At 43.0% G+C, this 27,160-nt stretch overlaps 2 protein-coding genes and 1 long non-coding RNA gene across 5 annotated transcripts in view; 2 read left to right on the plus strand and 1 right to left on the minus strand.

The window, feature by feature from the left end:
• The window catches only part of KCNIP2 (potassium voltage-gated channel interacting protein 2), a 44,822-nt gene extending 42,681 nt beyond the window's left edge, over nt 1-2,141 (plus strand). For all 3 annotated transcript variants that reach the window (XM_065672092.1, XM_065672091.1, XM_065672090.1), the window contains one exon: nt 99-2,141. In XM_065672092.1, the coding sequence (XP_065528164.1) occupies nt 99-146 (48 nt within the window). In that variant the 3' untranslated portion in view covers nt 147-2,141. The remainder of the gene's footprint in view (nt 1-98) is intronic.
• Nucleotides 2,048-4,487, minus strand: LOC136010624 (uncharacterized). Its single transcript, XR_010610941.1, has 3 exons — nt 4,285-4,487; nt 3,755-3,901; nt 2,048-2,592 (listed from the first exon to the last, which is right to left on the minus strand). It is a non-coding gene; the product is annotated as an uncharacterized LOC136010624 (long non-coding RNA).
• On the plus strand, nt 4,469-27,029 carry OGA (O-GlcNAcase). The gene is made up of 16 exons (XM_065672089.1): nt 4,469-5,053; nt 8,472-8,523; nt 8,855-8,952; nt 10,169-10,299; nt 11,000-11,171; nt 12,172-12,270; nt 12,439-12,723; nt 13,244-13,402; nt 14,631-15,241; nt 15,629-15,803; nt 19,470-19,555; nt 20,426-20,530; nt 21,437-21,522; nt 22,302-22,494; nt 23,822-23,981; nt 24,725-27,029. Exons 1-16 carry the CDS (start codon nt 4,867-4,869, stop codon nt 24,859-24,861), a joined length of 2,736 nt encoding a protein of 911 aa, XP_065528161.1. The 5' UTR covers nt 4,469-4,866; the 3' UTR covers nt 24,862-27,029.
• Nucleotides 27,030-27,160: the final 131 nt, after the last annotated feature.

A 27,160-nucleotide genomic window follows, 5' to 3' on the forward strand; every position in this document is an offset into this window, starting at 1 on the left:
TCTTGTCCCATGGGTCAGAGCTGCCATGAGGTTAAAGCCAGGCTTGAGGGAAGTTGCCCAGATTGCTGTTCCACCTGTTTCCTGCATCCCCCCTGCAGGATGAGAACATCATGCGGTCCATGCAGCTCTTTGACAGTGTGATTTAGCTCCCGGACCTGCCTCCAGCTGATCTCTCCTGCCACTGGGCCAAGAACCTGCTTCTCTCTCGACTTTTCCTTCAAGCCTCCTCTCCACCGGCTGCACAGACACCTCCATGAAAATGGGCCTCCCTTCCCGGAGACATGCTTGGTGCCGGGATGCTCCTTTCCCCCTGGGCCGGCTCTGCTGTCCTTGGGGGATCCCAAGCAGGTGCTTCTGGACATTGGAGCATGGGCATGGCTGACACGGGGTGAGCATTTGGCCTGGATGGACCTCCCTGCACCCACTCCCAGCAGGGAAACCACAGCCTTTGGCTGTGATAGAGATTTCCCCCATACACAGCGCCCCGTGCAGCCACAGCACCCCAGCCCTGACCCTCCTCAGCCCTGGGAGCCCCCAGCACTGGCTCAGCCCCAACTGTCCAGTGGTCTTGCACTGGGTGCCAGTGCCTCAGCTTCCTCCCATGCCCTGGCTGTGCCCTGCCACAGGAAGCGTGTCCAGCATGTCCGCCAGGAGCTGCTGGCCACCCTCATGGGCAGAGGGGCCATGCCTGGAGGAGGCAGCCGCACAGGCACTCGGGGTTCATTCCCACATGAGTTTTAGGGAGCAGCCCCTCACTCCAGGAGGCCCAGTTAGTCCTTAGGAGGCTCATCCTGATGTGGAATGAGGAGAGACTAAAGAGACCTCAAGGTGCTCTCTTGTGGCACTGGTCTCCCAGGATGGAGGATGCAGGGCTGGGAGAGCTGCAACCTTAGTTCCTATCCCTCGAGGTTGGGGTGCTGGCACACAGGGAATGTCACGGATCCACTTTGAGGCTCCAATGGAGAGACACCCTTTCCACCCCTCCCCAGGACACAGCAGCCACAGTATGGGGACATATGGAGGAGGGAGATGTGCTGGCCTCTATCAGCCAGCCTGCCTCTTGGGCCTCACAGCCATGCTCCCAGCACCGTTTGCTGCTGCCCTTCCCCTGCTCCCATGTCCTGCTCACCCCAGCCTACCCAGGGTACTGGGTAGTGAGCAATGGGGCAGAGAGTTGTCCCCACAGGCATAGCCCTGTGCTGGTGACATGGCTGAGCTAGCAGCTCCTTGGGGACGAAATCAAAGCTGGGACGGGCTAGGAGTCATTGCTGTGCTTCCAGAAGGATGGAGGGTCACCTTTAGGCAGGGCAAGCTCAGCCCCTTCTCCTGGTGTGGCCATATGAAACCCTGCCTGTGGACCTCATGGATGGATACAGCACCCTGGGGCTCCTTATGCTTTTGGCACCACCAGCTCCTCAGAGCTGGGTCTGTGAAGGCAGGCCTCAGCTGTAGCTAGGACGGTGATGCCCATGGGATAATGAACCCATGCCAACCCCAAAAGCCCCTCTGTGCAATCCCACAGGCACAACTCATCAGTCCCTGGCTCTGCTGGTCCAGCCTCTGCATCCTTAGCAGCCAAAAGCAATTAGGGCTGGCCCCAGCTGTGATGTCTGAAATTAAAGGGAAAGGCTGAGCAAAGCCAATACCCATACTGGGCTGGGCTCTAGATCCAGGCTAAGCCCCTGGTGTTGGAGCTATTAGAAACCCTAATCTAAGGGCCCTGAGCCAAAGCTATGGGGCTGCTCCCCAGCAGGACTGCCCCTGGCCCAGCCCTTGCAGACATGTGTTTTTTAGCTTCATTCAACACATTGCTCATCTCACAGTCCCATTCCTGGGTTTGCTGTGGGGCTGAGTTCCCACGTGCAGTCTCCCAGGGGTGGGAGGGCAGGTATCCCAACCCTTACCCCTCACAGCTCCGTCTCCCTGTCCTCCCTCTCTGGGGTACCCACCATCCCTTCCCACATGGAGCAGATGCCGCCACCCCCCTCACGCTGCAGGTCGCATGGCGTGACCCCCCTGCCCTGGGGCATGGTGACCCACAACCCGCTTGGCATCTCCAGTCTGTATATTTTGTATTATAACAATAATATGGGTTAAAAAAAAAAGAATAAAAACAAACAAAAAAAACCAATAAAATCTAACCACAATCGCTATGCACACCACTGTTATGTCTTCGCATCTGTCAGCTCCCTGGGGATAGTGGGGGAAATAGCGGCTGAGTGTCTCTGCAGAGGGTTGGCAGCCTTTTTAGGGTGCTCTGCACAGATACTCTGGGACATTCACAGGGGACAGGATTTCCAACAGCCTGTCCATGCCATTGATGGCCCTGTAAGTAGAGTCTTGCACCTGCTAAAAGGCTGTGAGCTGGAGCTGTCACGTGTTTTTGCAGCTTGTCATAAGATGCTGCTGGGTGAACTCCAGCTTGGAACCAGGTGGCCCTTGTCAGAATGTGGCTTTTAAGGCTGAGCTAACAAGAAGATAGTCAGCTACCATTTTGAACAAGTAGGTATGGACTGGACATGGCTTTCTTTTAAGGATGTGAATTGATGGGTGATCGCTGGTCCTTCGAAAAGCATAGCCTGGGAAAATGGACTGAAGCAAAACAAAGAGAAAAAAAGAAGCACGTAAGTAAGAAGACAGCAGAACAACAGGGTAATGGACCTGATGGGGGACAGTGACACCCTCCAGCATTATGCAGTCTGTGGTGCAGGAACTGAAGGCTCGATGAGAATTGCTGCCTGGACTACCAAGCATTTTTAAAAGGATAGGCCCTGGCTACGGGGAGAATTACCACTGTGTGATGGGGAAAGCTGTGAGCCTGCTCTTTCCAAAGCCTCTGACTCCCCGGGGATCTTTGTGACCTGCTAGCTGTCACCCAGGTCTCTGTACAGCAGGAGAAATGGACCTGAGTGTGTCTTCCCTTGTAACCCACCCTTCCCAGTACATCCAATCCTCTGCTTTCAGAGGGAAAAAGACCAGTAGTTATGTGGGAAAAACAGCTTAGCAACTGGATGAGGCAGCTGATGCAGCCTAGGGCAGTGATTCACCCCAGTATCCTGAATACTGCCTAGAAATACAAACATCTTGGAAAAGGATGAGATCCCAACACTGGGAGAACTGTTACTGCATGATTATTTTTGCACTATCAAAGCTGTGAGCCTGATGCCTGTTTCAGGGTCCCTTCTGACCTAGCAGTCAACTGCCCAGCTCTGCATATGGTGGTATTGAGAGTACTGTGTGCTTTCCACGCAAATTCTATGCCTTTCTACTCTCTACCTTTTCTATAAAGCCTTGTTGCATGGCAACACAAGGTAGGTACTACTTAGGGTAGCAGTACAATTGCTATTTTTGCTCTTTGAAAGCTTTCGATTGGACATGATGGCAATTAGAGACACTCCTTGGCCAGGCTCTTTGCTGCAGCTTCCTGAGCACAGGTACAGGCAGAGACAGAAACGCAGCCATCTTGGGTTTCTCATCATGCCAAAATATCATCAGTGAAAATAAGCTCAAAGAGCAAGAAACAGCCTTCAAAAACACAAGAGGGAGGTTTGGGAAGAGCTGAGTGAGTTGGGTAAGGGTGAACAGTGTCCAAATCGGAGGGGAAGGGGGTATATTTAATTAGGTTTCATTCATTCTGTTCTGTCTTGTCTAAAACATGACATGGCTGCCGTGATGTCTGCAGCCTTCCTCCAGCCCCTCCTCACAACTGAGGTTTCCAGCAGCTTATTGCTCACTGGTTTCTCACTGCTGGTACCTGCTGTGGCCTCCCCAATGGGCTGGAAGGGCTCCCCTGCTGACCTCTCCATGCAGCCTCAGGGGATGTGGTCTTCTCAGCCCTGTGGTCTCTGAGTCATGCTCTGCGTCCCAGTCCCTCACAGTTCCACACGGCTGGAGCTTCTCCCTGAAAAGATGCCGCCTGACCTCAGACCCCTGGCTCTTAATTACTGAGCTGCTCCCAGCTTCAAAGCCCATCCTCATAGCTCCTTCTAGGCATGCAAACACCCACAAAAGTAACATCACCCGGGCTGTACTGAGAGCAGAGGAAGAAGAGCTTACAAAGGCCTTTCCCTTTGCAGCCCCACAACTCGGTATCCTATTCACCCCAAACCCCGTCGAGCCCCCCGCAGCTTACGGGACGCCACCACAAGTGGGTCCCCCCTCAAGGAAACCTACGCAAGAGCGCATGCGCTGTGCCGAAGTAAACACATCCCTCCACCTTCCCCCCACCGGCGCCGCTTCCCTACACAAACCCCACAGCGCATGCGCACACCCCACAGCGGGCACCTGCGCGTTCTCCTTCTGCAGCCTCCCCGCCGTGCCCGGGGCCCCATCCCCTCACGCATGCGCTGTGCGAACGCGCTAGCTCCTTGCGCAGGCGCTCTGGGCAGCCGCAGTCTCGCCCCTCCCGCCGCTGGGCTCCGGAGCAGGCGCAGTGCGTGTCCTCCGCGCTCAGCGCATGCGCCGTGAGCGCCGCGTCCCGTCACCCCCGCCCACCCGATTGCTGAGGTAACTCCCTCTCCTCAGTCTGTTGTTCCCGCTCCAGCGGAGAGGAGCCGTCGGCGCGGCGGGCGGCGGGGGGCTCCGTTAGGCTGCGGTGGCCCGTGTCGTTCCTGCCTGTGGTTGGTGCAAGCTCCCCAGGTCCCCGCGGCGGTTCCTCTGCGTAACTCGCAGCGAGGGGGCTGCGGGCAGGGCGGTGCGGACCGGTTGCGGCCGGTTCCCTGCGCAGGCGCAGGGCTCCGTAAACAGGAAGCTGCGGCGGCCCGCAGCGGCGGAGACAAAGGGGTTGTGGAGAGGGGAAAGGAAAGGATCGGGGTGGCTCGGCTCGGCCCGGCCCAGCGAGCGGGGGTCCTGGCGGCGGGCGGCAGGATGGTGCAGAAGGAGGGGCAGGCGGCGCTGGAGGAGCCCCAAGGCAGCCCCAACCCAGCTGGCGTGCCCGGCGCTCCCTTAGAGCCGCCGGGCGCCGCCGCAGGCCCGGTGCCGGGGGGTGAAGAGACTGACACCGAGACGGAGACCGCGCTAGGCTCCCGCCGCTTCCTGTGCGGCGTCGTGGAAGGTAAGAGCTCCCGGAGGGGGGCCCAATATCCCCGGGGGCTGGGAGGTGTTTGGCGATGGGGGGGGCAGTCGGTATCCGTGGGAGGCCCGGTCCCAGGTGGCGCTGCTGCTCCCGGCTCCTCCCCCGCCTCGCTGCGGCGCCCGGAGGAGCCCGCTCTGCGAGGAGGGTGGTGCGCGGTGCTTGGCCGCAGCTCCCTCCGCTAGAGAGAGAGGCTGCGGGGTGGGGAGGAGCCGTGGCTCCCGGGCGGGGCTTTTGCCTCTAGGTCTGGTAGTGGAAGCTGCTCGCTGGCGGGGGGTGCCCTTTCATGGCAGCTGCTCGGCCGGGTGAGGGCACGCCTGGCACCCCCGGCGGCTCGACGGTACCTAGTGGAGGCTGAGGCAGTGCTGCGGCTCGCTTGCTAGTGCGTGTCTAAAGAGGGAGGTGGGAGGGAGAGAGAAGAGCTGCTGTGCCTTTGCCTAGCTGTACGTGCTCTTGCTCTGCGCCAGAGGCTCAGATTCAGTTTCCTGGGTAGGGGATCGGTGATTCCATAGTTCTGGATTTAATATTAAATGCTTCTTATTCTCAGAAGTGTTGTAGCTTACCATCTGAATTGCGCTGTAGAACAGTAATCTGTCTTTTGGTGTCGTTGCAGCATTAAAAGGTTTAAGTTGTTGCAGAAGCTGCAGAATAAAGGGACTCTGCATTTCTCGATAACTGCAGGATTTATCTGCATTTATGACAGGCCAGTTAAAGCAGATGGTTGAATGCCAGCAAGAAAAATGGTTTAATCCCAACATAATAGATGGTTCAGAATTGTTATAAATTCCTGTGGGCTACTATTATATATGCACCTATAATGAATCTCCAGTAGGAGAACAAAATGATTAACAGAATGGAGAGGGAAATACGCAGTTTATCAAAGTCAGTATCTGCATTGCTTGCAGAGTGCCTTTTTTTCATATCATAGAGAAGACCATTTGGCTTCTGCAAATGTCATTGTGCTGACTGGAGTAAGGCCTTTATTTTGAGCACTTACTAGACCTTAAATACAGTCAGCATAGAGATGCCTTTGTTAATAGAATTAGTTGTGTGAAGATAGAATGCTAAATGGAAGGCTTTGGAGACAGCTAACAGTGAACAGAAACACAGATTGTAACAGCATGTTTCCTCATGTTGTTGCTGATACATCTTGACTATAGATCATCTGTTAATCAGGTTTATATCAGAACCACTGCCTATACCGTAATAATTTGTCTTGTCATTTTAGTTGCAGTGTAACTGGGATGATGTATTTGGCATTATCTGTTGACTCTGTGTTAATCTGACACAGTCTTGAGGGAGTAGAATGCAACCAGGTTGATTTTTAGTTGGACAGAAAACAAGCTCCAAGATTTGTCATCAGCTGATGACATTGGCAGTTAAGAAATGGGACAGATAGAAAAGTGTCACCTCAGATTAGCATGTTCTCTCAGTCTTATTGAATTTGGTTTTGTTATCTGATTATCGTAGCAGCCTTCCAGTATCTGAAGGGGTCTATAAGGATGCTGGAGAGGGACTCTTCGTCAGGGACTGTAGTGATAGTACAAGGGGAAATTGATTTAAACGTCAACAGGGGAAGTTCAGGTTAGATATAGGGAAGAAGTTCTTTACTGTGAGGGTGGTGAGGCACTGGAGCAGATTGCTGAAAGAAATAGTAAATGCTCTGTCCCTGGCAGTGTTCAAAGCCAGGTTGGACAGAGCCTTAGTCAACGTGGTCTAGGGTGAGGTGTCCCTGCCCATGGCAGGGGAGTTGTAACTAGATGATGTAAAGGTTCTTTCCAACCCAAACAAACCATTCTGTGATTCTATGATATTTTTTTTATTGTTTTTTTTTTAGTAGGCCCCTGCTCAGCTTTAGGCTCCTAGGTTTGAAACATGGTATCATACGTAAAGCCGTAAGTGTTCTGAACCAGTCATGAGACATAGGTGGTATTTATTAGGTATTGCAGTATTTCATTCCTTTTCTGGGTTCTTGAGTTTCTCAGGGCAGCATCGATCAGAATTAGGGAGGCCTGGTGAAAATGAGACATTTGTTCTGCGTGAAATAAGATGGAAGGTTTTTGTGCCTCTTCTCGTTTGTTCCTCTGTTGAACTGTCCTCCATTTGTTGCTTTGCTGTTAAGCGAGGAGTAGTAGTTACGCAGCTTTGCCACTTCGTGGTGCCAGTTAGTCTAAGAGCACTCATTGAGAGATTAATTCTTAAAACTTAATCCTCTTTTAAGCTTCTTAAAAGAGCATTGCTTATTTAATAGGTAACTGAAACAGATGTAAATATATAGAAAATGCTTCAGTTGCATCAGTTTTGGATTTTGAAAGGTTGTAGGAGGGTGATTTTGATGTCCACAAGACCAAATATTTACAGATGTACAATGGTGGAAAGCTCTGGAAATGAAGATGGAGTCTGCCTTTTGAACTGGTGTTCTGCAGGGACTTGTGAGCTTTGTGTATTAGCAGCATCATTCATCACTGACTGGCCGTGCTGTTTGACAATAAAAACTTATTAAATTTCAGTGTTATTTTAGTCTCTGGTCTTTGCACAGCCTGCCAAGCTGAAACTTTGTTTTGAAGTGCCCACTTGTGGTTGAACTGTTTGCATATAGGTCTAAGTGAATTTAATTGACTGAGAGTGCTTTTAAAATATTATGTTTCTAGAGTGGATTAGATTTAAAACCAGAAGTAGTTATGATTTCCATGGAATTGCATGCTTTGATTATGCACTGTTCTAAAATTACTTGTGTAGATGCTTTTATATGATGATTCAAGGACATAGTCTTAGCTTGTAGAAATGTGGGAATTGAAGATATCAACTTGCAAGTTAATTTTGACAAGGAGCCTGTTAAGATGAATAGAAGGAATGAGATCCTAAGCATTCTCCTGACTCACTTGCACATTTTTTTAATTGCACATTATTACTCAGTATGTATTTATATACTCTGTGTATTTAGCATTCTAATCTGTGCCATCGGTTAAGCATTTTTGAGCTGGTAAATATTTTCAAGTGTCTTCATGTTCATATTACAATCAAATCTATTTTGTAGGTGTCTGGAGTGACAGTTTAATTAGGTTCTGGCAGTTCAGTCTTCTTCTAAAATAATGCTGACTTGACTCATCAAGGGCATATGCTCAGGAGTACAGTTTGGATTCTGAAAATTAATTGCTTCAATGGCCAAAATTGTAAGACTTTAGATCATAGGAAATGGAACAAGTTATAATTGCATTTTAAATTTAGATCTGTTTGGGTTATTACACTTTGCTAGTGCTGCTTAACTAGATCGGTTTTTTTCCTGTTTTGGGAAGCTTTTTTGCTGAATGTAGCAGAAGAAAAAAATGGTGTGTTGTAATATAAAGTTTCATGGAGCTGGCATAAGCTAACTGGATAATTTAAATCTTGTTTCCCATAGGATTTTATGGAAGACCTTGGGTTATGGAGCAGAGGAAAGAACTTTTTAGAAGGCAAGTCATGCTTCCTCTTACTGCAGCACATTCCATCGCAATATAATCATAATCTTCCACTTAAGCCTGGAAGGAATTACTGTGCTAAATTAGAACAACTTTTGCCTAATATCTACATTACTGTGGGCTTGTATTCACCTTTCCGTCCTGCCTAAAATGAATTCGTCTAATACCAGTTGTGCATAAAGTTATTGTGACTTAATAGTATAAGAACAATGATCAATGAAGAGAAAATAAATTAGGCCAGGTAAAAAAATTGTATCAAGTAAACGATAGAATTCCTGAATTTGTAGGCTAGTTTCCCATGAACGCTTTCTTCCTGTGTTCACAGACTTCAGAAGTGGGGACTAAATACATACCTGTATGCTCCAAAGGATGACTATAAGCACAGGATGTTCTGGCGAGAAATGTACTCTGTGGAGGAAGCAGGTAATTGCCTTTATTTGCCTCTGTGTTTTCTATAAGTAGACCTCTGAATGAACTGGTCATTGCTAAGTGTACTTATGTCTGTTTAATCTCTGTAGCCATTTCCAAAGGTGAGTGGAGACCTCTTCTTAATACCTGGCAGATGTATTCAGTGGAGCTTTGGTACAAGCATAGATTTACTTCTTTTAACTGTAACTCTGCAGATGATTTCTGAAACTGCTTTTCAGGCTTTTGTCTTAATGAGATTTTCTTTTTTCCAGGGGAAGGTTGCTCAAAATTACTTCTTTGGCTCTTGAACATATGGGCCATATTTTGAAGTAAAAATTATTTGCTTCAGAAAAGAAAAAAGGTTAATGAGCAAATAGCATACCCTTTTATGTGATTCATGAAGTGCTTGTCTCGGCGAAGGGAACGCCAGTTAGACAAGCAGCTCCTGACTTTTTAGTGAGAATGTAAGACCTGTTCAGGCTGGTGTGAGGCTTTTTCTCCACCTTTGGCATTTACGTGATCTGCAGTGTTCTATTAGCCTGTGGGGATTATTAATTTTCCTTGGGCAAAGGGAAAATTATTCTCATTCAATATTAACTAATCCTTCTTGGAGGCCATTTTGAATCACTGCAGAAATACAGTCTAAAGGATACTGCAGTGTAATTGCCAATAGCAGCAAAAAAATAATTCCATACCTTATTTATTGTATAGAAGATGAAATTTTAAATTTGTTTCTTAAAATAATCAATTCTGCATAGTGATGTTGAAACCCTTTTTGATGTAGCCTGAGCTTCTGTCATAGGTATAGCATGTGAATCAGTGTCATGCAGGGTGCAATTACTACTTTGAATTTTCTTAGTATGTGTGACAAAAGTGGAAAAAGTGAGTAATAATTCTAGAACTGTTGATGTGCATACTGTAAAGCCAGGCTGCATTCACATTTGTCTCACAATGTTGAGATAGAATTTTTTCAACCTGTAAATCATTTTAATATGGAAAATGACTTTTAAAGGACAGCTGTTGTATTAGTTTTGGCATAATTTCTGAGAACTCTTCCAAACAATTTGATGCTTTTTGCTGTGTTAGTTTTAAGAAATTCCAGCAAATGTTATTGTTGTTGATGGTGGTGTTGTAGAAGAGGCATCTGCATTTTTATTGTTTACTTGTAAAGATGTCTGAGGGTTTGGTTATATTGTTGAATCTTTCTGAACTATTTTAATTTGATTTCCAGAGCAGCTGATGACTCTAATATCAGCTGCACGAGAACATGAAATAGAGTTCATTTATGCAATCTCTCCTGGACTTGACATCACTTTCTCTAATCCTAAAGAGGTATCCACATTGAAACGCAAGCTTGACCAGGTGGGTGTGACACAAATTGACCACGGTTTCAGGGCTCACTCCTGCAGCTTTTCACTAGTTTTTTGAATGTTTTTAGCACTAGTATTAGTTTGAATGCCTCTGAACAATTCCAGTGGATGTTTTCAGGTTGCATTGCAGAAGAGGCGAGTGATCATTTAGATTAAAACCAACCAAAAAAGTGATTCGCAAAACAAAAAGTATTATCTTGTGTTGGATTCTGAAGGCTATTCTTAGGAACTTGCCTTCAGAGTATTTTAGGGCCTTGAAGCCAAGATGCGTTTCTAAAGCAAGAATTCCTGTCCACAGTAGGCACCTTTTGGAGGTAGACCTGATATATGCGTCATGTTTGTTCCCTTCATAGATTCCTTTCCTTTGTCCAACAGCTATTACAGAATTAGCTTTTTTCCAGCTGTCTGTCCATGGAGATTGGCTTGGATTGTTAAAACTGGAATAGATTGCAGGTCTTTGGAGGGCTTGTGTTTGAGAGAAGCAGAGCAGTGGGTCAGAAATAGGCATTCATCACGTATAGATACCAAAGTCTGTCTTACCTTGCACACCTTCTCTCCCTCTTACCTGTAGCTTTTCCTTTCAGATAGGTTAGATTTTAAAATTATTTTGTTTGATTAAAAATAAAATAAAAATTATTTTAAAAATTCAAAATTATGCTTTTCTTTTTTTCTTTCCCTTTTTCTTGTATTAGGTTTCCCAGTTTGGCTGTAGATCTTTTGCACTGCTGTTTGATGATATTGATCACAACATGTGTGCAGCAGATAAAGAAGTTTTCAGTTCTTTTGCTCATGCTCAGGTCTCGATCACGAATGAAATTTATCAATATCTAGGAGAACCAGACACATTCCTTTTCTGTCCTACAGGTAAAATGAGATGAATCCTTTAGTTCGGCCTTAAAGGAGAGAGGCTGTTATCTTATGGGAATCAGTGCATTAAGGAGTATTTTGGGGCTGTTTGAATAAATTGACTTATAAAGAAAGGTTGAGGTAATTTTAACATATGCAGAGTTTTTGCCAGATCTACACATCTCTGAAAAGCGTAATGCCAAGCAAAGAATGGTTTGAGAAGTTTGAACTGCAGATGAGGTTAAAGGAAGATTTATGTTTGACTTGTACCATAATCTTTTTGCTTCTTGATCTGGCTAGTTGTTGTTTTCTTAGAATTTGCTTAGAGTAGAAGTACAGAGCAGTCTGTGCTGACTTCTCTCAGTGGTACCTGGCTTTAGGAGGATTACCCACATTCACTAGTCACTGAGCTGCTTTATTTATTTATTAAAAAATAAGGAGACTTGCATTTGGGTCCAGTAATTTCTTTTTTCAATTGCAAGCTTCCTCTAATACCTGTAAGAATATTGTAAAGGAGCAAGAATCACTGTGTTCAGAGGTGTGGAGTGTTGCAAGGGAAATTCAATTCAGTATCAGTGTTATCATCAGTGTTAATTTGTTTATCCCCTTACACTGTGGTGGCTTGTGTCTGTTGCAGAACTTCTACTTATCCTTAAAGAGACATGTTCTGGTGTTACTGTTTTCAAGTATTTGCATTTCATAATCAGTCTTAGGGTTTCTAGGATTTTTTGCATATTGTCTGCTGTAACCTGCCCTTCTATTTATGGAATTTATTTTGGTATTTTTTATTTTAATATTTGAGTAATTTTAAATAAATTATCTGCCTTTCCATTTTGGTCTTTATGCTAAGTGTTATTCATCATGTGCTTTTTATCTGTGCTTTGGACTTTTGGGCCTTTCTTCATTAATTTTGTTTCTCTTCTCAAATGGTACTTATTCTCTCAGTGTGTTTGTGGGACACCTGTATGTGTCACAGGTGTGTATCCTTTTACTAACAGTAACATTCTCTTCTATGCAGAATACTGTGGAACTTTTTGTTACCCAAATGTTGCCCAGTCACCATATTTACGGACTGTAGGAGAAAAGCTGCTTCCTGGCATTGAGGTGTTATGGACAGGTAAATGTATTTTTTTATTACTTTTTTTTTTTTTAATTAACTGCTAGTGTTAATTTTTTTTTTGTGTTGTTTTTTTTTTTATATTTGGTAAAATTAACTGTCCAGCTACTTGGGGGTTGAATCTTCAGGTAAATGCAAAACCTGCTGATTATCCTGTTTCCTTCTTAGGTCCGAAAGTTGTATCCAAAGACATTCCAGTAGAGTCCATCGAAGAAGTTTCTAAGATCATCAGGAGAGCACCAGTTATCTGGGATAACATTCATGCTAATGATTATGATCAAAAGAGGCTTTTTCTGGGGCCTTACAAAGGTCGGTCAACTGAGCTTATACCTCGACTAAAGGGAGTTCTGACCAATCCAAACTGTGAATTTGAAGCCAATTACGTTGCTATTCACACGCTTGCAACCTGGTACAAGTCTAACATGAATGGAGTGAGAAAAGACGTGGTAATGAGTAAGTACGCATAAGTGTTAGCCTTTTCTCACCAGTTTTTTCTTTTCAAGGTCTTGTCTTTTCAAGACCTGGCATTTTCTATCCCAGAAGTAAATGGTGTTCATTGCCTTTCAGGCGACTATTTAGATTCTTTTATTGATTTTCTTGGAAGTATCTGTAGCGCATGCTATTAGAGAATTTCTGAAGTCTTGAGACGTATCTGTGATTGTAGAAAAAGCACTCTCAGCAAACCAGTTCTAATGCACAAATCTAAGTGTCCATGGATTTGATTTCTTTGGAATGGAAGCAGTTCAGATCGAAAGAGACATTCTGGCTTCTCTTCATTCAGTTTCTACTTTCTGCATAGTTGGTGTGTTAACATTGATGGTGACCATAGTTTTCCATATTGCCTTATTAGGATGTAATGCTCTTTGTGAAGTAAGGCTTAAGAGATTGCTTGAATACTTTGTCTAACATGACTTATTATTTTAATTGATTTAAAATGAAACTTGCATGATAACTGTCAAACTTTTCTCTGTAGCTGATACTGAAGATAGTACAGTTTCTATCCAGATTAAACTGGAAAATGAGGGAAGCGATGAAGACATTGAAACAGATGTTCTCTACAGCCCACAAATGGCCCTGAAGTTGGCCTTAACAGAATGGTTGCAGGAATTTGGGGTACCTCAGCAATACAGCAGTGAGTCTGATTTGATGTTGTTCTGGGGTCGGTAGAAAAATTGCATAAAATGTTCAGTTCTTGCATTTAGATGGCAATTGGTATACTTTTCAGTCAGAAGCATTTCTTGCCTTATAAATTAGGGAAACCTTAATAACAGAATAAGAATGCTTGACATTCTGCAGTGTGCCTGTAGTGTCCTGACTGACCAGCAGAAGTAACCTTGATACATGAGCCTTTGGCACTTCCGGTACAAGACAGAAGAGTCTTGATCTTGATAGTCCCTGTTGTTAATTAGACTTCCATGGGACCTGAAAGAATAGGATTTTGAAGTGGGCATTAGACTATTGTAAGCTGTTCTGGCCCAGAAGAGTCCATATTTTTCCACTTGTTGTAAGACCTCTTTGTTTTTCTGAGTTTCTGTCTACAGAAACCAGCTGGGTTCCTTCCAGCATTGTACGCCTTTCTTGTAGCAATGGGAGCTTGGGATCTAAGGTGAAATCTGTTTTTTCTCAAATATGGATTTCAGGTAGTCAAAGTGCCCTTTTCTGATAACTGGTGATGTAATGGAGGGACCTTTTCTCCTCCTAGCTCTGCTCTGGTGCAATTACCCTTTTCAACTGCTGTAGTGTTTTGAGTCTTTCTAAAGCTCAACTGCAGCAAAAACACTAGGTGAGGAGTAGTAATTAAGGCATCATCTCCATTTTTGCAGAATTTTTGAGGTTAGAAGGGGACCTCTTGAGACGTCTTCGTCTAATCACCTTGCTCAAGCAGGGTGAGTTAGAGTAGGTTGCCAAAGACAGTGTCCAATCATGTTTTGAATGTCTCCATTTCCCTAGATTAAAGACATTTTTGCAATTGAAATATTTAAGCATCAGTCTCTTATTTTGAAATGTGCTTTTATCCAGATACACCTGTAACAAGTCAGCTGGTGCAGGGAAAAAATGGTTAATTTTGGGAGCTTCTTATTCTGATGTCAGTCAGAAATGCTGCTGGCAACACATAAATATTAACTAATTTTCCTAGCTTTTCTCCCATTTTATCTTTGCTTACCAGTTATGTGGAGGGGGAAACCTGCAAAAATGAAGTCAGTAGTTAGAATTAGAGTGACAGAAGTGAACAGGCAAAGGACTAAAAGGATTGTTCAGATGCTGTGGCAACATAATCATCTGTGATTTGCAGAAGTTGCTGATTTGAATGTTAATTGGCACATATGGAAAATTCTAAACTTGTTTCTTCTTATTCTCAGGTAGGCAAGTGGCCCACAGTGGTGCTAAAACTACTGTAGGGGACGTAGGGCCTCTGGTGGCACCATCCTCTTTAAATGCAGCAACTGTGGTTACCACAGTTTACCAAGAACCTATTATGAGTCAGGGGGCAGCGCTGAGCAGCGAGTCACCGGCCTTGGTAAAGGAGGAAGAGAAGAAGCAATCTGATGAAGAACCCATGGACACGGTGGTGGAAAAACAGGATGACGCAGACAAGAATGCTAATCAGATACTGACAGATATTGCTGAAGCCAAGATGGCAGAGGAGTTGAAGCCAATGGATACTGATAAGGAGAGCATAGTTGAATCAAAGTCCCCAGAGATGTCCATGCAGGAAGACTCTGGTAGTGACATTGCCCCTATGCAAACTGATGAGCAAATTAACAAAGAACAATTTGTGCCTGGGCCAAATGAAAAGCCTCTCTACACAGTAGAACCAGTGACATTAGAGGACCTGCAGCTTCTTGCTGACTTGTTTTACCTTCCTTATGAACATGGGCCCAAAGGTGCGCAGATGCTGAGAGAATTCCAGTGGCTCAGAGCAAATAGCAGTGTTGTCAGTGTTAATTGCAAAGGAAAAGATGCTGAAAAAGTGAGTGTGAATCTTGTTTCTCAACTTGTTCAGGATTTTGATTTACAAGTAATCTGTTGTTCATAATAGAGATTGGTGTTCTACTTCCTTGGACTTGAAGGGTAGTATATAACTAACCACAGGTCAGTAATTTTCATTCCTCCAGTGGAATCTACTGTTTTAAGCCCTGTAGTGCCATTTAGCTGTGAAGGCAGTCTGGTGGCTGCATTTGACCAGGGATCCCTGTACGTCTCTTTTCTAACAACTGTAGAGAATATCTGTGAGTCTCGTGTGATGTGGGTAGTCCTTGCCGGTAAAATGAGCTCATGCACTGTATAGTTTTCCTTCATACCTCTCCTCCTTAGAAGGCTGTGTTTGATCTTCTGGATCTTTTGCCTCCATTCATAGATAGAAGAATGGCGTAACCGAGCAGCCAAGTTTGAAGAGATGTGCAGCTTGGTGATGGGGATGTTCACTCGTCTCTCCAATTGTGCCAACAGGACAATCCTTTATGATATGTACTCCTACGTCTGGGATATCAAGAGTATTATGTCAATGGTGAAATCTTTTGTGCAGTGGTTAGGTAGGTGCATTGGGAGCCATTATAATCCCAGATAGTGTACATATATATATATATATATATATATTTTTTTTTTTTTAATTAGCCCACGGGGAAAACAAAGTATCAGGCAAATGTGTTTTCTTGGACACGGGGTCTGCTTTGGCCCTGATTTAAAGGTTTTTGTGTCTCACTATTTGAAGCAATGCTTGCCGTGAATTTGCTTGGGTATTGTAAGTGAAGTCTGCTGGATGCTTAAGGTTGGAGACCTTGATTTTCTTCTTGGGCTAATGAAACTTGAATCTCATCTGACACGTAAGTGTTGACTTTAGCTTACTCTTGACTGAATGCACACTGGACTATGCCATGTAACTCTTTGGATACCCTCTATATGATTGGAAGATGACACTATGAAATGTGACCACATCAGCCATCTGCTGCTTGCTCTGTCTTCATCACATTATTGCTGTCTTCAACAGAACAATTGCAGAAGTGACCTTTCAATGGGCCTGGCCCAAAGGAAGCCGATCGTCCCAGCCCTGTGCGCATGCGAGCTTTAGCAGAAGGCTATTCTGGTGCAAAAGAATTTCCTTTAAATATTTTCCAAATTGCTGAATTTTTTTTTCTTTTTTTTTTTTCCTTAATGGATGGAAATTGTGGAGCTCTCTGGACAGATCTGATCTGAGACTTAATCTGATCTTGAAACAAGTTTTGGTTTTGTTTTTTGTTTGGTTTTGATTTTTAACATGCAACTTTTTGGTTTTGGATCTTTGATTTGGCTTTTTTTTGTTGTTGTTTGTTGTGGGGTTTTTTAATTGTTATTTTTATATTTTGGTTTGGTTTCATTTTTTGTTTTGGTTTTCCTGAAAGATTTTTGGGGTATCCTGAGTTGGCAGATAGCACCAGCATGGCCTGGGTAATTGTAGTGACCTCATTTCACTTTCAGGTTTTAATCCAGCTGTAAGGAATATGCTGTGGACTTGCTTTACATACATAGCAGGCAGCAAGGCTGGTGGTCTCAAGTCACACTTTTTTTAGGTGTCACAAAGCTCACAGTGGTTAACCATTACACAGCCTTGGTCTAGTCCTAGTGTTTGGATTGTCTTTAAATCATATTCTTAAGTGCTGGCAGGTTTAAGCAGGAACAGAAGACCTGTTGAGTCATCAAGTCACTCTGCACAGCAACTTCCTGTGTTTTGTGCTTATTAAATATCTGATCCCTATACATTTTGTTGATAAAGAAGAGCTTTTATGACTGGCTTCTGCAAAGTGCAGAGAAGAAAACTAGTATGGGAGGAAAACAGGAAAACTCATCAGCATTTTCATATGTTATCATCTCTGCCTAATGCTGCTTAAAAGCTTTAAGTTTGTACATTTTTAAAACCATTGTAACACCAACTCCCCCAGCTTGACTATTCTTGCTGTATATTGCCCTTTAGCTAGAAAGAATGCCCTCTTTTTGATAAGTTAATGTTTAAAACTCCAGGCCAAAGCTCTGTCAAGCCAGCAGTGGTTCTTGTAATTTCTAAACATTGAGGGCCCAATTTAAGACTGCATTTCCGAATTATCAAACTACTGATTACAGTTGAAATTCTCTTAATTTTTCAGTGTCCCTCTAAAGTTAGGTTTGACTTTAAATGCATCAAATATTTGGAGTAGTTCATCTTGGAAGCCATCTCTGTAAATATTTGCTCTGTTAACTTTGGGACTGTTCTGTTCCAGTACTCAAACTGGTATTAGGTAGTTTAAGAGTTTTTCACATATAAAGGTTAATACTCTCATGCTAACAGTGCTTCTGTAAGAGGGGATATTGTTGTCTTCAGCTTGCATTTTATCACTAGTGTAAATACATACAAAGCAAAGGTCTTCGGTTAAATACATCATTCTGTAAAGCCAAGTATGTTGCAAATCCAAACAAATTAGTTTCCACAATGGTGTGCTCAATGGTCCACTGAATGTTCACTTTCCTCACCTCTCCTTCCAAGTCCAGCTAGCATTCAGTCCCTTAAATTAGTGTGGCTGTACAGTACTATGGATTACTAATGACTTCTATTGTCTTCTTCCCCATTGTGTACAGATGGGAGAATCCTCAGCACACGTTTCTACTGCTATTGGATGGACAGCGCCAGATGTTCACAGCGCGTCGTCATTAATTAATTAAAATGGAAAGGTTTTGTCTGTGAGGCAGCTCAGATAGATTAGATGTGCAGTAGGCATGAACTGAAGTCACATTTGCGCAGCGACTAAGGCATTAACTATGTTTTTCATTTATACAGCTCTTCATTCACGCAGCTCTTTACTGTAATCATTGGAAGTGCTAGTTAAGTTGTAGTCTCAAAGGACAGACAGATACTGTCTTCCAAGTTACTGACTAAATCTTGTGAAGGGGATCTATCTTTCTACATGGAAACTAAGATGTGGGAGCAAACCAAATTCAAATTTTGATGCTTGGATTGTTTCTGAAATTTACCATGCTTTTTAGGGTAGTCTGTATTTAACATATATTCCTAAACTCTCATAAACGTCAAACTTGGCACACTTTGGGACTCTCTGACTAGCACAACATACTTGTCTGTACTGATCTGAGACTGTTACTTGAACAGGAGATAGATTGCTGTCCACAAAAGGAAAAGAGTATTTGTGCTGCTCATCTTGTCAGAAAACTGGGTGGGTGGTTGAAATCTCTTGTTTCAGATACTACATTTGGTTTGGGGGTTGGTTTTTTTGTTGTTTTTTTTTTTTTTTTAACTCAAGAGTTGTCATTTATGTTAGTCGGTGAGGGCTGTGGTGCCTTGCTTGTAAAACACTATTAAAAGCCAAGCAGCTACTGGAAGTTTCTTTTCTAAAGCAAACATAAACTAAAGCTGGGCCTGCTGTGGCTGGTTGATCAGCAGGGACCCTGCTGTGTCTGATATGCTTGAGGAGTTAAAAAAAATCAAGAGGCTAAAAAGCAAAGCTGGTATTACCTGTGGCCAGCAGTGTGTACTGGTTAAGTTGTACTGGTAAATTGTGAGTCAATTCCAGTTAACACTGTGAAGCTTTTTAATGGGTCAGCAGCATTGCGAAGATACAGCTTGGCTTATGTAAATCTGAATAGTCTCTTGCAAGAACGCTGTTTCTGGCTGCCTGAACTGTTCCAGACTATTTGCATACATTGCCAGTCCTAGTTTTCTGACAAGATTAGAAACAATCATTATTGAAATGTGACTTCAGAAAGGTCCTTATTTTTTTCAAGGGGCTGTGATAATGGTATTTGAACGAAAGTTTAGGGTAGCGGCTACTGAGCCACGTAGCTTCCAAGATGTCATCTTTTCATAGGTGAAATAGATGTTTCTGCTACAAATATATATATATATAAAAAGATGTGTACAAAACATCTGGGAAGCTTATATAATTGTGCATGGCACCATTCCTGTGCCTTTTGGTCTAGAATGAGGTGTGTGAGCTGAATCACCTCAGTTGCACTTAGACTGGTCTGTTGTGGGTAATCACAAATTTGGGATACTGCAGTTAGTGCACAGGCACAAAGTCTGTATAAAATCTTCCATTATTACAGCCTCCCCCCAAGCCCTGGACTCTAGCTCAGTTAGAGAGCTTTTTCCACAAGTGTGTGTTGGCTTTTTGGACATGTTAGACACCCAGGAAATCCCCCTTCTCGTAACGTTCTCCGCTTGGATCTGATCTCAACAGGGTGTCGTAGTCAATCTTCAGCACAGTTCTTAAGTGGAGACCAAGAACCCTGGGCCTTTAGAGGTGGTCTAGCAGGAGAGTTCCAGGTATCAATATGACTTCACAACTGAATGACATTTTCTTTGTTTTATGAGAAACCTTTTGTTGCACATCAGAGGTCTGGAAGGATTGGTCTGCCGAAGGCTTTCTGGTCCAAAGCCCATTAGCCTTACAGCTTGGTTTAAAATAATTTTCCTCCCCTCTCTACAGTAATTTCTCAAGGAGATGCTGCCTGTCCCACGCGCATGCGAAGCGCAGCGGCTTTAGTTGGACATTTCACATTGTTTCTTTGCAGGTCGCACAGCATTTTTACCTGCGCCCGCAATTGCACAATGCGCGCATGCTTGTCTGCCAATGGGAATTCCATGAGCAAAAGGGATAGTCATCCAAATTCTGGTTCCTCGTCAAATAAAGCTGTAATGCGCGTTGTTGCAAAGATTGCAATTGGCAAATAGTTCTTCAACTGCTGTTTATGCCATGTTCAAGTTTGTTCATGGATTTTTCTGGCAGTCTACTTTTCCCCCCTCACAGGTGCTCTGCGCGCAGCAAATTGAGTCAGCGCATTGCTTTTGGGATAAAGTGTCTCCTCTGGCCAGTTAACCCTCTTCAGACCAAACCTTTCCTCCTGACATTCTATGTTCTTATACAGAGACAGTGTAGATATGATTGGTAAAAAAGTATTTTAAAACAGATAAGATTAACAGACTCTTAATGTGCTGTTTCAATTGCATATTTTAAAACACCCAATTGGATATTTCCTATTCAGATAAGGTCTTTGCGTTTGTAAAGCATACCAACCCCACCTTCTTTTGGGGTGCCTGCAAGTAGCAAATGTTAATTTGGGAGTCTGCAGTGCACACCCAAGAGCGATGGGTTTTGCTGTTCATACAGTCATATTAAGTGTTTTGTTTTCACAGCGTTTGCTGCCTATTGATGGGGCAAATGACCTCTTTTTTCAACCACCTCCATTAACACCCACTTCCAAAGTGTACACCATCCGACCCTACTTTCCTAAAGATGAGGTAACTGCTTTTGACACTTCTCACTAACGTTAGTGACGTGTTTCCTTTTGTGGAGTAACTAAAGTCACTCCATCCCTTAATGAAATTGTGGTGGTTTCATTCCTGTTAGCTTAGCCAGAAGAATACTTGAAGGTGACATATTAACCAACAGTTAACACTCTATGGATGCAGTTTAAACAATGTAAGAATTGAGGTAGCTTCAACTTTTGCATTTGTAGCTACACTGAAATGAAACATGTTTCCTTTGAAACATAAGTATTTAGATTGAGTTTGCAGCTGCTCAAATGAACCTGACTTTGGAGACAATTGAACAGGCAAGGCTAGCACATGAAGACTTCTTTACCTGCCACTTTTAAACTAGCTCTGTCCTCTGCTGTTCTCACAAACAACCTCTCCATACCCCAGACCAGGACAGTACATGGGCTGGTATGTTCATTTGTAGGCAACAGAACTGATATTTGTAAGCCACCTAAAAAGTTGGTGATACAGAGAGGTGTCAAATGCAAAGCCTTTCTGATGAAAAGTGTAAAGTTTTCTTATGTAAAGTGTGCCTGATGAAAGTTTGCTCTTTAAGGAGTTTCAGCTGAAAGCCTTTTAAAGTCAGGGTGTGTCTGTCCTTCACAATGGTTAAATTGTTGCACTGGAATGTTGGAGTTTTAGAAAATCAACTTTGTAGCTTGAGGGTATTTATCCTCAGTGAGTTTTTGGTAACTAACCCTGGAGATTAAACTTGTGTTCTTACAACGTGTGGGGATAGTAGAGCCTTTCTCATAGATGGGTACTCTTGTGTAACTTAAATGCCTGACAGTGCTGCTTTACTGTGGAGCTGTTAATGAAGTCTCTCTAAAATAGTTGATAGTTTCTGAATGTCACTGATACTTGAAATAAGCTTTTCTCTCCTCTTAGGCATCTGTATATAAGATCTGCAGAGAAATGTATGCTGATGGAGCTGATCAACCTTTCCATAGTTTACCAGACTTAATTGGAGACAAGTATGTATTAGGAATTAATGGCCTACAGAAGTGGTTCTGAAGGATCAAGTCCTAGCACTGTTTAACTTGAATTTTTAAAAGTCAAAGGGGGGAAAGAATGCAACTAGCATTTCTCATAGTCTGGTATCTATTTTCGTCTGGTGTCTATTTTCCAGCCTAGTATAGTTCTTTAGATAATTGAATGTTTTATGAAGGCCAATCTCCCAGCTGACTGCCTTGATTTTTTTTTTTTTCTGATACATGTATTCCAGATGACCTCTACCAGCTTGAAAAAAGAATAAGCAGTGACAAGTGAGATGAAGCTAAAGGAAAAAAAGGCATTAAATCTGATCTGTAAAATGAGCTGTTTAGAATGAGGGTTTTTTTAATGTCTTAAGTGTTTAATTTAGGTGTAACTTGGTAGACAGGCTGCTCTGTGTGCGACAGGAAGATAGGTAAGGATGGATGTGTAACTGGTACCAAAACATACCCAAAAGAGAAGGTGGAAGAACAAGGAGGTAATGGCAGCAAGAAGGGGGAAGGAGGCTTGTGTCTCTGGTGAGTCAGAAGAGCAGTGTGTATGGAATTAAATTGTGGGAACCTGAGGTGCAGATGTTGCTCATAGTTGAGTTTTGACACTCCATCAGTCTGTTAATTAATGCTTTGTAGGAACTAACTTTGTGACTGGAGGACTCTTGACACTTATTTGATTGACTCTAGAGTCTTCTCCAGAGTACCTGGAGAGCACACTGGTTCAAAGTGGTCTTCTTTTGACTGAGTTTGGAAACTTCTTTCTGCAGGTTAGTAGGAGGCCTGCTCACCCTCAGCCTGGATTACTGCTTTGTCTTAGAAGATGAGGATGGCATATGTGGCTATGCTTTGGGAACAGTTGATGTGACTCCTTTCATTAAAAAATGCAAAATGTCATGGATCCCTTTCATGCAAGAAAAATATACTAAACCAAATAGTGACAAGGAACTGTCTGAGGCAGAGGTTAGTATAAACCATGAGATCAGAACTGCATGCTGAACTCTTTTTTTCCAAACCAGGTCTTTATTTTTCTTATTTTCAGTTTCCATGTAATGATTTCTTTTGTACTTTTCTGAAGTCTTTGAGCATGGTATTGAGCATTTTAGAAGGTGACAGTAAAATTAGTCTCTGCTAATCAGATACGTGTTGTGTGTTGTAATACACCACTGAGGTGTACTTTAATAGTAATCAATGCAGTAAATATAAGACACCTTAATCTAGAGAAAATTAAGGATTGCTTCTGCTCTGTTCTCCTGCGATAGTGGTTTCCCCACGCTGTAGGTAAGGCTCACCCCTGATAGTTGCATCAGTTTAAGTATGGAAAACAAACCTATGGAAAACAGTGTCTGGTTTTGATGTTAAAGTCTGTGAGACATTTGTGGCGTGTGGCAGCTGTAAATGATGCAAAATGACATCTCGCCTTCAGCAAGTGCTAAGAATATTCTCCAACAAGTTGTCTGAATACAAGGAATCGTAGCAGACTGGTGGGCCTCCTCAGGGACTCCCCAGCTGGTAAGGGAGGTCTAACCTGGCATATATGCAGTGTGCTCTTGCTTTATTTGACTAGGACTTGGATAAAGTCTTACAGGAAAGGTCATGGCTCTGAGAGCACAGTCTTTCACACAAGCAAAGCAAAGCTTCCTAGAAATAGAGTGAAATGATTGTCACCCCATTGTGAAAATGGCCACTACTTACAGGCATGTTTTATGGGAGAAAAGTGAAGTACATTTAAACAAACACACAAAAACTCCCCCAGCCTTGCAGCAAATACCAGCAATCTCAATTAGGTGGGACTAGAAGCTGTCTTAATAGCTGTACTGCCACTATTGAAGTGGAGCTAATTCTGCAGTCTCTAGGTTTTGTGACTTTATTCTTCTACATTTGCAGAGTGCTGTGCTTTCAACTGCATGTGTAAGTTCAGATTTTGAAGCAAAGTTAATGCAAAGACACTGGAAGCTAAATACTGCAAAGCTGTAATAGATGCAGTAAAGGAGAAAGGGCCTTAATTTCCTGAAGTTTAAAGCCAAATATCAGAGAAAGCAGGAGGGATTTTGTGCTGATAAACTACTTTTCCGTTGAGATGCATTTTGCTGTTGGTACAGTATCAGAAAAAGTCTGGTTTGTGAGACTGTGGGCTTGAAGGCTGTTCCTGTGAGCAGAGAGGAGATCTTTGTACTTTGCTGTTGAGATAGATTCTGTGGGATTTTATCCATTTAGCTTTTAAATAAAGACAAATGAAAGTGAAAAGCTGGATCATGATTAAATGTCTTATTTCCCATATTCTTTTCAGAAAATAATGCTAAGTTTCCATGAAGAGCAAGAAGTATTGCCAGAATCGTTCCTTGCCAACTTCCCATCATTGATAAAGATTGATATCCACAAAAAAGTGACCGATCCAAGCGTGGCTAAAAGTATGATGGCCTGCCTGCTCTCTTCTTTAAAAGCTAATGGTAAGCTTCTTGCACTCAAAATTCCTCGTTTCCTAAGTATATGTTAATTCTAAGATGCAAGACAAACTTGGGTGGTTATATTAACATACTATACTTGCCTGAGAGATTCTGTTCCTGACAGTCTAGATTTAGGTAAATAATTACAAAAGCTTTTTGGATAGCTGACTTCTGCTGCTGTCCTTGAAAAAAAGGAGCTTTTCACTTTAGCCATTATCCTGCAAATGAGAAAATAGGAAGAACCGAGGGAACAATTTGGCAATAGGAGCACACATTTTTACATCTTGAACAGCACATGAATGTTTCTATTTCCCCTCCTGGTATTGGTAATGATGCTTTTTCTTCTGTGTGGCAGCATGTGCTGGTGGGTAATTACCAAAACCTTCAATATGGGGAAGTACTTGGCTGTCTGCTTGACTGTGCACCTGAGATTCACAACTCCTTTGTGCAATTTGGTGCTGTTTTCTGAGACAACATCAGAGTTTCCGGATGATTTTATGTGAAATAAAAGGTGTGCAGAGGGTTCGTTCAGATTTGACAAGACATCTGCAGTGTACAGTGTCTTCAGGGGGTGGTCAGTTATGTTGCCATAAATCTGATCTGTTGGGCACTATACTTTGTATAAAATTGGATCAGTGATTTCATTGGGTTTAAATGTTAAAATAGGTGGGAACTCTAGTAATATCTGATGCCTGTGCTTGTTACAGTAACTTATTCTACAGTGTTTTGTTTCTTTCCTCCTTCAGGCTCCCGTGGGGCTTTTTGTGAAGTGAGACCAGATGATAAAAGAATCCTGGAATTTTACAGCAAGCTGGGTTGTTTTGAAATTGCTAAAATGGAAGGATTTCCTAAGGATGTTGTTATCCTTGGAAGAAGCCTGTGAAGTGCTTGACAGTGAACTGTTCCAGTATCGTAGTCCCTTAAACAGCTGGGGAGGTAGTGGTGGGGATCTTCATATGGTCTAGCTGCACAAAGCCAGGAATAAGCCAGCTTGGTAGAAGGGGCTATGCGAAAATCACCCATCACACGTTCAGACTGTAACTTGTTGGAAGGGGATAATGCTGCTGAAAACACTCTTTTAACAAAGAAACCTTGTCCTCTTCTGGTCCTGTGTGAAGTGCCAAGGAATCTTGCATGGGCTATAGCTTCTCGGAGGAATCCCTCTCAGTCGGTCCTGTGGTTGATGACAGTTCCCTGCACTCACGTGTCGACAGAAAAGTGGTCTCTGGCAGAAGTACCTGTAAAGGTGCAGCTTGTTTCTTTGTCATAGAGCGGGATGTGCAGCTGGAAGTTGCACGAACGGGAGGGATTGCCTATGTCAATCAGCAAATTTAAAGATAAGTAGCTACAGTTCTATTTTTGACTATCTTTATGCTTGTTGATAAAGCAGTGACCCGTTGTCACTTCTAATGACCATTGGTTCAAGCTTTGTGCTTTGTTAGGGACAAATGTGCAGTGGTCTGTGGCAGAAGTCACTTAATGACAACATTGTAAACTTCAGTGTATATAAACTTAGCCGTATGCTAACTTTTTGTTTACCGGTTTTTGTAACTTTTTCTTTTGAAAAGTGAAATGGTATAGGTCCAAGGTGTGGCACTTTTGAATAACCTAAATCCGCAATAGAGAACAAATCTGTCCTTGGCACTGACCTTTCTTACTGTGCCTCGTGTCCAAGGCTAGGGGCTGACCATCTTGGGTAAGGGGAACAGATCCCAAATGATCCTTCCTTCAGACAGCAGTTTGTCACTGTGTGAGGTTACCATTCTCTTGGGACCGAAACAGCAATTCACAGGGGGGTTTGGTAACATTCACATGGGATTGTGAACGAAAGACGGTGAGAGAGAGAGAGCTGGCCCGCAGCTGAGACTTGTCCTTGGAACAGTCACCATGTTTCAAAGCCTATTTGTACCAGTTGGATTAAATCAGGGTCTTCAAGTCCTGCACATTTGTATCAAATAACTTTTCTATAAGAGATGCCACAATAAGCACATTTTTACACATTATTTAAATGGTTACCTACTTTTAAATGTTCCAAGAGTTTAATGTTTTTACACAGGACTGAGATGTTTGGTTATTGGATGGAATCAGTGTGGTATGGGATCTGGTAATGAGCTAGTTGCATCATTTATGAAATTGGTATTTCACACAAGTCCCAGTGGCCCAGATACACAATTGGCCAATGGTATGCAGCTTGCAGTACCTTGCTTCTTTCACCTGCTGCCATCCGCTGTTTTTCTCTTCCTTTTAAATTTTCCTGGGGTTTTTTTTTCAGTGGTGCACAGAGGAAGTTCAGTTCTTTTTACGAGCCTCCAGCTGCATGGAAGTTACATAACCTATAATGGACGGCATTAAGACTGCAGTAACATTGTCTGCAACCTGTGAGGCAATACTGTGTTTGGCCTTCTGGTGCAGTCATATACAGGATGGTCTGGGGGTTTGTTGTTTGGTTGGGGTTTTTTTTTGTTGCTGTTGTTTGGTTTTCTTTCTCCTTTGCAGAATGTGAACAATTATTTTTTTTAATGCGGTAGCAAAGTATTTAAGTTGAAGCAAGTTCATTTCACTTTTTTTAGAGAGGTACGGGGTTGTGCTGTGGGATTTCATGCAAGTCAGAGCTGAATGCCACTAGTTTTTATACAGCTTTGAATACATGTTGAATAGTTGATACCTTGATTTATCAGGTTGGGAGAGTTTTGTTCATGGATACCAGAGTCAACTTTATCTGGATGCATAACAGCATAGGATGCTTGTGGCCTTATTTCTTGGCTTTTAAGAAGTTGCCACATTTTCTCTTCCTATGACTTTGTTATTATTATAGAAGTTAATTGTATAAGCCTATGGAACGTCAGGCCAATACCATCATTCTAGGATTGTAAAGTGATATGTTGACATATCTTTCATGGTTATGAATTTTCATTAAGGTTGGAATGCCACTGTCATTATTCTGTTTTTAGATCAACAGTATCTGTAGCAGAAAAAAATGACCTGTAAAACTGTATTTGAAGACCATGCGAGAAATAGAATAAAAATTGAGAAGTGAACATAAATAAGAAACATGCTTTGTGTATGAGGTCCCAGAACCAGAAGTGGTTTGGCAGCGTGTATTACATCATGTAATGTCTGTTGGATGGGCTCAGGATCAGATGTCAAAGAACCCTGTCTGGTGTTGGCAGTGCTTTCCATGG

The sequence above is a fragment of the Lathamus discolor genome, chromosome 3, assembly GCF_037157495.1.
Source record: "Lathamus discolor isolate bLatDis1 chromosome 3, bLatDis1.hap1, whole genome shotgun sequence".
NCBI lineage: Eukaryota > Metazoa > Chordata > Aves > Psittaciformes > Psittacidae > Lathamus > Lathamus discolor.

Excerpts from the sequence above, each read along its gene's own strand:
- OGA (XM_065672089.1), top strand. The coding sequence starts at position 4,867 with ATGGTGCAGAAGGAGGGGCAGGCGGCGCTGGAGGAGCCCCAAGGCAGC. Across the intron at positions 12,271-12,438 it reads CATTGAGGTGTTATGGACAG|GTCCGAAAGTTGTATCCAAA; the intron begins GTAAATGTATTT and ends TTTCCTTCTTAG. Across the intron at positions 22,495-23,821 it reads AGGAACTGTCTGAGGCAGAG|AAAATAATGCTAAGTTTCCA; the intron begins GTTAGTATAAAC and ends TATTCTTTTCAG.